Raw genomic sequence first — 10,496 nt, 5'->3', positions numbered from 1 at the left:
TTTGTTCTTGGTGAGCAGGGGCCGAATGTTTCCCAAGAGTTCACATGTTGGGGCTTGACTGTGTTGTAAAGGTGCTGTGTCCCAAGGTGGGGTCTTTGACCGAGATGAACAAGCGTGGCGCTCTCCACCACACAGATCAGGACGGGGTGATCACCTGTACTGCACACGAGGAAGCTCAACCACGACACACCCTCCTCAAACACGACAAAACCTCCTCAAGCTGACAAGCAGAGCAGCGTCAGCTTCAGTCTACGTTTAACACTGATAAACGTACCGTCTTCATCGTCCTCACTGGATTCATCTCGAAACGGGTTAAAATCGTCATCATCTCCAGAGCTCATGTTTTTAGAGCTCTCGTAGTCACTCTCTTCATTATCAGAGGCATCAGACTCACTGCCGCTGTCGTCAGAGCTGCTACCAGTAAGGCCACCCACTTTTCGTGCTTTTTTGGCTTCTCGGGTTATTTCTTCACCTAACCTCAAAATGCAAACAAGAGAGTCAGGCTGAAATACCATGTTTCTAGGACACCAGACTTAATAAATGAATGAATTCATGAGAAGTGCAGAAGAGAAATATTCATGCAAGTATATGAGGACAAACTAAATTCACAAGTACAACTCCAGAATGCCTTTCAATGCACAAGAATCAAAACAAATCCAGGCCAATAAAATTAAAGCAGAATCACTGACATAGTCACAACTTAACTGTTTATGAAGGTTCAAAAACAATTTTCATAAATGCAGGTTCATAAACATGAAATATTTACAATCAATCAATTTATAAAATCTCATTTAAAAATATGTTTATTTTTTCCATGAGCAAGAGGGAGAAAAGAGACCAGGGACAGATAGTGACCCTGCAGGGTACCCGCACCATGGCCCACCCGGAGCCTCAAGCCTATAATACAAGTTTTTTCTCTAAAGTTAGCAAAACTACAGGTTGAAAAAATATATAAATTTATACATGCCAATCAATGAAGGAATAATTTAAGAAGTTGTGAAGTTGGTTTAAAACTTTAAGTCATCGAGACCAGCACTTGGCATAATCGCTATGTCCCTCGACTCCCATGTAGTCGACTGCAGTTAGAGTACCAGACCCGGTGGCTTAAATTCACTCTGGGCAAGTGTGCGTGTGTCCCCAAGATCCCAAGTGGAGAATGGAGGAGAAGGGGGAGTAGTGTGGCCATCTTCCCGGGGGTTTGTGTGATTTCTATCTATCTCTGTCTCTCTGGTGAGTGCACACGCTCTATAGCAAAAAGAGTAGTGTGGCCATCTTCCCGGGGGTTTGTGTGATTTCTATCTATCTCTGTCTCTCTGGTGAGTGCACACGCTCTATAGCAAAAATCTCTATTAAAAAAAAAGTTCACATACGAACGAGCTAGCGACAAGATAAATCAAGAGAAACACGGCCACTTGGCTACCCTCAGAGCCCACTGGTTGTAAAATCAACATTATTTTTTTTATGTCACTAAAATAAGAACAAAAAAATTACCAATTAAATTAGCAGCCAATTCTTTTTTTTTTCTTTTTGGAGACGTTTTTGCAATAGGGCGCGTGCGCTCGCCAGAGAGAGACAGAGAGACAGAAAGCGAGAAAGCACCCCTCAGGGGGGATGGCCATGCCGCAATCCCTTCTCCTCCATTCTCCTCTCGGGATCTTGGGCACGCACACACACGCGTCAGGCATGATTTTTAAGCCACCAGGTCCGGGATGCGAACCGCGGTAGACTATGTGGGAGTCCAGCGACATAGCCATTACGCTAACTGCTGGTCCCACAGCCAATTCATTTTGAAGGACAGTAAAAAAACCCTGTCGGGGACAGAATAAGGCTGAAGTGTCAGGCACGATGTTCAGAATACACAGATCACAGTCAACGTGGAGAGTCCCTAGTATTACCATTTTAGGGACAGAGAGGCTAAGCGGTTAACTTCTGAAAGTTAAACAGCTCAGAAAGCACCGAAACAAAAACCTAGGCAGGTGCTATTAGGAATTGTCTAACACGGACGAATCTATTCCTAATTAAATGACAGAAGCCTTTCTAAAGACGACTATTAAAACACCCAGTCCACTGTTTATTAAAAGGCAGCTTTGAAGATGGAAAGACAGACTCTATTTCCCACACATTAGCTAGCTTGTGAGCCTGGGGAAATTCCTCAGCCTTTTAATTTTCTGTGCACTAGTTTTCTGCCTGTAACACTGGGAAACTAAGACCCACTATTATTATCTCTGGTGGAATAAGTAATTCAGAGGGGGGATGGCAGGTGGTGTGGTTAAGGGCACTGGACTCCCACATGGCCGACTGCGGTTCGAGTCCCAGACCTGGCGGCTTGCTTTCTCACTTTTCATCTCTCTCTCTCTCTCTCACTCAATCACTTTGTCCCTATATCCTCACTCTGCCTCCCTCTGGTTAAATTAAAATTAATTAATTAATTAATTAATTAATAACGTTAAGTAGAGACATACTACTTTACAAACAGCAGTGCAGAGGTATGCTCGCCGTGCTGCCTCGCGCAGGCAGGGCAGGCTTCATAAACTACAGGTCTGCGTCAGCCCTATGCTCCAGCAGTACCATTTTGCCAAGAGCACGTGCTCATATCACATCCGTCTCATTTTACCCACTTCTGCAATATTTTTAACTTTTTCATCGTTTAATGTCTGTTTTGGTACTCTGTTTTCAGTGACCTTATTTTTTTTCAATTCTCCTGTTAGACAGGTCTGGCTATGCAGCCCACGTTGGCCTCCAACTCACGATGCTCCCACCTCAGTCTCCCAAAGCAGCTGTGACCATGTGGTCGGAGGGGAGTCCAAACTTGGTCCATGCTGTATGTGCTGACTGCTCTCCTGCCAATCTACTTCCCTCTCCCTCTCCTCAAGCTTCCGTTGGCCAAAACACAGCAATATTAAAATTAGGCCAAACAACAACCAACAAGAGCCTCTAAATGTTCAAGTGAAAAGAAGAGATGTACATCTTTCAGTTTAAACCAAAAGCTAGAAATGAGAAAGCTCAGTGAGGAACGGAGGGTGAAACCTGAGCCGGGCCAAAAGCTAGGCCTCTGGTACCTAACAAATCACAAAGACAATGTTCTTTTTTTTTTTCTTGGAGAGGTTTTCGCTATAGGGCGCGTGCGCTCGCCAGATAGACAAAGAGAGACATAGAGCTAGAAAGCGAGAAATCACCCCCCAGGGGGGATGGTCACGCCGCAATCCCTTCTCCTCCATTCTCCTCTCAGGATCTTGGGCACGCATACACACGCACCCGGCGTGAGTTTTAAGCCACCGGGTCCGGGATGCGAACCGCAGTCGACTACGTGGGAGTCCAGTGACATAGCCATTACGCTAACTGCTGGTTCCCCAAAGACAATGTTCTTGAAGGAAATTAAAAACACTACACCAGGAACCAGCAGGTGGCGCAGTAAGACTCCCACGTGGCTGACTGTGGTTGGAGCCCTGAACCTGATGGCTTGAAACTCACACAAAACCATGTTCAGGAGGAAAATGGAGGAGAAGGGATTGCTGTGTGGCCATTCCCCAGCCCCCAACACCTGGGCAAGGGTCTTTTTCTCTTTCCTTCTCACTGCCAAATACTGCGTCCTTATATTGAAAAGATTAAAGAGTACAGCCTAAAGATACAACCAAATTGCAACAATGTAATGATAAAATTCAAGGGATGAGGACTTACTTTTTTTTTTTTATTTTTTGAGAGGTTTTCTCTATAAGGCGTGTGCGCTCGCCAGACAGACAGAGACAGACAGAGAGACAGAAAACCAGAAATCACCCCCCAGGGGGGATGGCCACGCCGCAATTCCTTCTCCTCTGTTCTCCTCTCGGTATCTTGGGCACGCACACACACGCGCCTGGCGTGAGTTTTAAGCCACCAGGTCTGGGACACGAACCATGGTTGACTACATGGGAGTCCAGCAACATAGCCATTACGCTAACTGGTCCCGAGGAGTTACTTCTTAAGAATAAGCAAAAAAAAAAAAAAAAGGATTCTTGGAACCAGCAGAAAATGTAAAAGTTATGTTGCTAGACTCCCATATAGTCAACTGGGGTTTGAGTCCCGGAGTTGGCAACTTGATCTCACACGAGGCCTATGTGTATGTGTGCTCAAGATACCAAGAAGAAAAAGGAGAAGGGGACTGTGGCGTGGCCATCCTCTCTGTAGGTGATTTCTCACTTTCTATCTCTATCTCTGTTTCTCTAGTAAGCACACACACCCTATAGCAAAAATCTCTCTTAAAATAAAAAAAAAGGACCAGCAGTTGGCATAATGGCTATGTCGCGGGATTCCTATGTAGTTGACCGCAGCTTAAGTCCCAGACCTGGTGGCTTAAACTCACACTAGGCGCGTGTGCGTGCATGCCCAAGATCCTGAGAGAAAATGGAGGAGAAGGGATTAAGACGCAGCCATCCCCCAGGGAGGGCGATTTCTCTCTTTCTGTCTGTCTGTCTCTCTCTCTGGCCAGTGCATGCACTCTAATAGCAAAAACCTCTCAAAAAAAGGGCCAGCAGGTGGCATGGTGGTTAAGGTGCTAGACTCCCACATGGCTGACCACAGTTTGAATCCTGGACTTGGCGGCTTACTTTCTCACTTTCCCTCTCTGTCTCTCCTATCAAATTAAAAAATAAGAAGTAAGATTTAATGAACAATTTTTTAAAAAGAAAATGTTTTTCTTAAGATGAAATCTACTGGGGCCAGCAGGTGGCATGGTAAGGCACAGGACTCCCACACAGTTGATGGCAGTTCAAGTCCCACACCTGGCAGCTTGCCTTCTCACTTTCTCTCTTTCTTTTGTGAGCATACACACCGTGCCCTATGACAAATGTAAAAATAACAACAACAGAAAATATAACTTTAAAAAAATAGAAAATTAAAATATATTTTAAAAAAAACAAAACAGATGGAATCTACTCCTGGTAAAGATGCTGTGAACATTTTGGAAGTAACAATGAAGGATTTAAGATATTTTTTAAGCTTAGTTCATAGAGCATAATAGGGTTTAAGAAAACTGACTCTGGGACCAGCAGTTAGCGTAATGGCTATGTTGCTGGACTCCCACGTAGTCGACCGCTGTTTGCGTCCCGGACCCAGTGGCTTAAAACTCACGCTGGGCACATGTGCATGCGTGCCCAAGATCCCGAGAAGAGAATGGAGGAGAAGGGATTGCGGCGTGACCATCCCCCCTGGGGGGTGATTTCTCGCTTTCTGTCTCTATGTCTCTGGCGAGCACGCGCGCCCTGTGGCGAAAAACCTCTCCAAAAAAAAAAAAAAAAACTGACTCTAAATTCTGCTGTGGCTAAAATGCTATCGAACATCAAGACATGCCAACCTACAAACAAATCTTCCATAAAAGCGCTAAACAATGCAAACTTCTTTGTCTTAGTTTAAGAAATACCCAACCTTGGGACCAGCAGATGGCATAATGGTTAGGTCACTGGACTCCTACATGGCTTATAGCAGTCCAAGTCCTGAACTAGAGGCTTGAAACTCATGTGCGTGCGTGCGTGCCCAAGATCCGAGAAGAGAATGGTGAAGGAAGTGTAGCATGGCCATCCTTCCGGGTGGTGATTTCTCGCTTTCTGTCTGTCTGTCTCTCTGGTGAGGGCATGCGCCATGAAACAAAAATCTCTCTTTAAAAAAAATAAATAATCCAACCGGCAGCAACCAGTATCCTGTAGCCATCAGCATCAAGGCAACGCCTTCCACCAGCAAGAGTGCGACTCACCGAAGGCTCGGGTGATGGTATTTTTAATTAAGGTACGTCAGTGCTCTTAGACACAATGCTAGTGTACGCTTAACATACTACGATATAGTGTATACATAATTGTTTTTTGGGGGAAGAGGTTTTTTCTATAGGACGCATGCACTTGCCAGAAAGAGACAGAGAGACAGAAAGTTAGAAATCACCCCCCCAAGGGGGATGGTCATGCCACAATCCCTTCTCGCCAGTGTGAGTTTAAGCCACTGGGTCCAGGACTCGAACAGTAGGTGACTACACAGAAGTCCAGCGATGTTGCCATTACGCCATCTGCTGGTCCCAACGTGTATATGTAACTTTTAATCCACTGGGAAACCAAGCATTCACATGACTCTTTGTTGTGATCAAATTGGGCCCAAATTTACACTACGTTCAAGACATGCTTATAATGTACCGCCAAGCCCTAAACATACCAACCAACTGTTCCCATTCTAGTTTACCTGTGCGTTCCAAATCACACGAACCCAGTGAAAACATTGGGCCACTTGCCTATACAGGGAAGACAGGATTCAAAAAATGCTGCTGCATCATCAGAATGTTCTAACTTGTTATATTTACAACATCAGCTAGGCTATGTAAAGAAAGGCACTCACCTTTCCGCTTCTTTATTTTATTTTCTTTACAAGGACTATCTCGTGGTGAACTGTTGTTACTTGGAGCTGTCAAATCGATGCCTAGCAAACTATAAAGTTTTTTCCTGTCTGGAGCAGGGAAGTGCTTTTCAATGAGTGACTGCAAAACCCCTCTGAAGAAGAGAAAATATGACAATTACTGCTTCAGGTGGAAGCTAATTCACTATAAAGTCTTACAACATATGTATCTTTCACAGAAATACATCCTGTTCAACTTTACAAAGTACTGCTGAAAACTGAGCTCAGATGAATCTTAATTTCTAGGCCAGGCCTGTCCAACACAGCCCAGTGACTGCAGTATACGGAAACAGGGAGCCACTACGTGAGGCTGGGGCCACAAAGAAGATTCAGGTTCGGTTTTCAGACCAGCCTGAACTGGCCAGGCACAACAGCACACGCCTGTACTCGTAACAAGGAAGCTGGGGTAAAGGCTGCCAATGACAAGAACCCATCAAAAATAAACAAGGGAACCAGCGGTTCGCGTCCCGGACCCGGTGGCTTAAAACTCACGCTGGGCGCGTGTGCGTGCATGCCCAAGATCCCGAGAGGAGAATGGAGGAAAAGGGACTGCGGCGTGACCAGCCCCCCTGGGGGGTGATTTCTCGCTCCTGTCATAATCCTTTCTCCATTTTTCCTTCCTTTCGCTATTTTTGGCATGCAGGCACACACGCCCAGTGGTATTTTTCACCTGATGGGTCTGCCGCTAGAACCGCAGTTGGCCAAGTGCGATATAGCCACCTTAACCACCAAAGCCATTGACTGATCCTGAATTATATGCATTTTGAAACTATGGGGGGGGGAGACAGGTGGCATTGTGGTTAAGGCACTAGATTCTCACATGGATCATTGCAGTTCAAGTCCCAGACCCGGTGGCTTAAAAATCACAAATAAGGGACCAGCAGGTGGCGTGGTGGTTAAGGCACTGGACACTCCCACATGGCCGATCGTGGTTTGAGTCCTGGACCTTGTGGCTTGATTTCTCACTTTCTCTCTCTCTCTGGTGCTCTCTGGTCAAATTAAAATAAATGAATAAATAAAATTTAATAAATAAATATTTTTAAAACTCACAAATAGATAAATGTTTCAAAGTAAGAAAACCTAACTCTTTGGTTGTCAGAGAAGTCATGATGCATTTTTGCATAGAAAAACATGTCATGACTTTTCCAATGACCTAACAGTTTGTAATTGCCAGAGTATGCCTGGGCTTGCCAGAGAGAGAGAAACAAAACAGAACACTCATGAATGGGGTACGGTTATACTGCAAATATTTTTCTCCGTCTCTCCATCCTCTAAGGGTTGAAGACATTCATGCACATGTGCCTAGCATGTTTTTTGAGTGGCGGGGCTTGGGATTAGAACCATGGTCACTCATGTGGGACCCAGTTCCCTGTGTACAGGGCTTAATCATTGTGCTCTGAGGCTGGCCCTTCTTTTAGACAATTTTAAATGTGGCTGGGCTTGTATTACATTTATTTCTTCCTTTTTAAAAAATAGTAATTATTTATTATTTATTTTTAAAGAATTTTTTTTTTCTTTTTGAGAGTTTTTGCTATAGGGCGTGTGCGCTCGCCAGAAAGAGAGACAGAGAGACAGAAAGCAAAAAAATCACACCCCTTGGGGGAATGGCTACTCTACAATCCCTTGTCCTCCCTTTTCCTCTCGGGATCTTGGGCATGCACACACACACTCTTCCTGTGTGAGTTTAAGCCACCGGGTCTAGGACTGATCCGCGGTCGACTACATGGGAGTCCAGCAACATAGCCGTTACACCAATTGCTGGTTCCCCATTTTTCATTTTACTTACTATCATTATTCTTCAATATTTTACCAGAGAGACAGAAAGGGAGAGTGAGAAAGAAAGTGAGTGGTTAAGGCACTCCCTCCCCATGAGGGAGGTACTTTCTCGAGTCCCAGACCCGGTGGCTTAAACTCATACCGGGCGCGTGAGCGTGCGTGCCCAAGATCCCGAGAGGAGAATGGAGGAGAAGGGATTGCGGCGTGGCCATCCCCCCTGGGGGGTGATTTCTCGCTTTCTGTCTCTCTGCCTCTCTCTGTCTTTCTGGCGAGCACACACGCCCTATAGCAAAAAACCTCTCAAAAAATAAATAAATAAATAAATCATGATGGTAATTTTTAAAAATTATTATTCATTTTATTTACTGTTAACTATTATTTTCTTTGCTATAGTACACATGCATTCACCAGACAGAAGCAGACAGAGAGAGAAGGAGAACAAGGAAACTGAGAAAGCACTTCTCCAGGTTCGGGACTCAAATGGTGATCAACCATGTGGGAGATCCAGAGCCTTAACCACCATGCCACCTGCCAGCCCCAAAAACTTGCTTAACAATTTAACATACCACTTTAACATGCAATCAATGAGGGTTTTGTTTGTTTGTTTTGAGAAGTTTTTGCTATAGGGTACGTGCAGTCACCAGAAAGACACCAGAGACAGACAGAGAGATAGAAAGCAAGAACTCACCCCTCGGGGGAGTTGGCCATGCAGCAATCCTTTCTCCTCCATTCTCCTCTTGGAATCTTGGGCACACGCTCCTGGCGTGAGTTTAGGTCGCCGGGTTCAGGACTAGAACTGCGGTCGACTACGTGCGAGTCCAGCGACATACTCATTATGCCATCTACTGGTCCTGGGGCCTGGCTCTCTTCAAAGCACTAGCCACTATACAGTATATTCTAGATGGGAAATTGCATTTTGTGTGCTATGATGATGTTCAGTGAAAGAACATAAAATAAAAAAATAAGTATAAAAAAAGCACTAGGGGAAAAAAAAAACGGGGGCCGGCAGATGGCATGGTGGTTAAGGGCAATGAACTCCCACGGGGCCAATCACGGTTCAAGTCCCAGACCTGGCAGCTTCCTTTCACTTTCCCTCTCTGTCTTTCCCTCCCTCTCTGGTCAAAAAGTCAGCACTAAGAAGGGCTGGCAGGGGGCGTGGCCGTTAAACAGTGGACTCCCGGACGGCCAGCCACAGTCTGAGTCCCAAACCTGGAGCCTTGTTCTCTCGCTTTCACTCTCACTCTTGTATTTACTCTCTCTGGTCAAGTTTTTAATAATAATAAAAAGTAAAATTAAATAAATAAGTGCTAGGAAATAGAACTGACCCACATTTTACTTTTAAAAGCAATTTTCAATAGTACATCTATCTCTTTTTGAGAGAGACTTTTTGCTAGAAGGCACATGTGCTTGCCAGAGAAACAAAGACTGACAGAAAGTGAGGAACCACACCCAGGGGGTGACCATGCCACAGTCTCGTCTCTTCCATTCTCCTCTCCCAATTTTGGGCACACACGCATGAACATTTTTTCCAGTGTGAATTTTAGCCACCAAGTATGGGATTGAACCACAGCGCCCCATGCGGGAGTCCCGTGCCTTAACCACTATACCACCGGCTAGCTCCTGTACATACATCTCAAAAGGATCTGTTTGAAATATATTCCACGAAAGGAATCTCCGAGCCAGCTGAGTAGGTCATCATGAGCAAAGCTCACCCTCCTGAACTGAAAAAAATTTATGGACAAGAAGTTATCATTTAAAATTAAATGGTGGCAGACATGTCCAAGAAATAGTACAGGGACTTGATCCATTTATGAATTGTGTGATAGATGAATGTGTGGATACGGGGACTAGCGGGCCACAGAACAATACTGGAGTGGCAATAATACATAGAAATAGTGCCATATGTCAGAAGCTTTGGACCGAGTATACATAATGGCTGTTCAACAGAAAAATCCATGTCCCCTCGTCAATAGGCCTGTTTTACTATGATGTAAAAATCAGGTCATAGGGGCTGGAAGGTGGCATGGTGGGTAAGTGTGCTGGACACCCACATGGCCAACAACGGTTTCAGTCTCAGACCTGGTGGCTTGCTTTCTTACTTCCGTCTCTCTTCTCTCTCTCTCACTCTGTCACTCTCCCATCAAAATTAAATAAATAAAGCTGAATAAAATAATTCTTAAAAAAAAAAAAAACTTAAAAAAAAAATCAGGTCATCGGGTACCAGCAGTTAGCGTAATGGCTATGTCCCTGGACTCCCACATAGTCGACCGCGGTTCGCGTCCCGGACCCGGTGGCTTAAAACTCACGCCGGG

The 10,496-nt window shown here is 44.9% G+C and overlaps 1 protein-coding gene across 6 annotated transcripts in view; it reads right to left on the bottom strand.

Annotated features, from left to right (window-relative positions):
• Window positions 1–10,496, bottom strand: part of SBNO1 (strawberry notch homolog 1) — an 84,511-nt gene that overhangs the window by 30,055 nt on the left and 43,960 nt on the right. For all 6 annotated transcript variants that reach the window (XM_027772175.1, XM_014588076.2, XM_027772172.1 and 3 more), the window contains 2 exons: window positions 6,352–6,503; window positions 275–472 (listed from right to left, as the gene is read on the bottom strand). In XM_027772175.1, coding sequence (XP_027627976.1) covers window positions 275–472; window positions 6,352–6,503 — 350 coding nt within the window. The remainder of the gene's footprint in view (window positions 1–274; window positions 473–6,351; window positions 6,504–10,496) is intronic.

Source organism: Tupaia chinensis, unplaced genomic scaffold (assembly GCF_000334495.1).
Source record: "Tupaia chinensis unplaced genomic scaffold, TupChi_1.0 Scaffold000258_1, whole genome shotgun sequence".
NCBI classification, from domain to species: domain Eukaryota; kingdom Metazoa; phylum Chordata; class Mammalia; order Scandentia; family Tupaiidae; genus Tupaia; species Tupaia belangeri.
The sequence above is the reverse complement of the archived record's forward strand: the minus strand, read 5'-3'. Positions and strand labels throughout refer to the sequence as shown.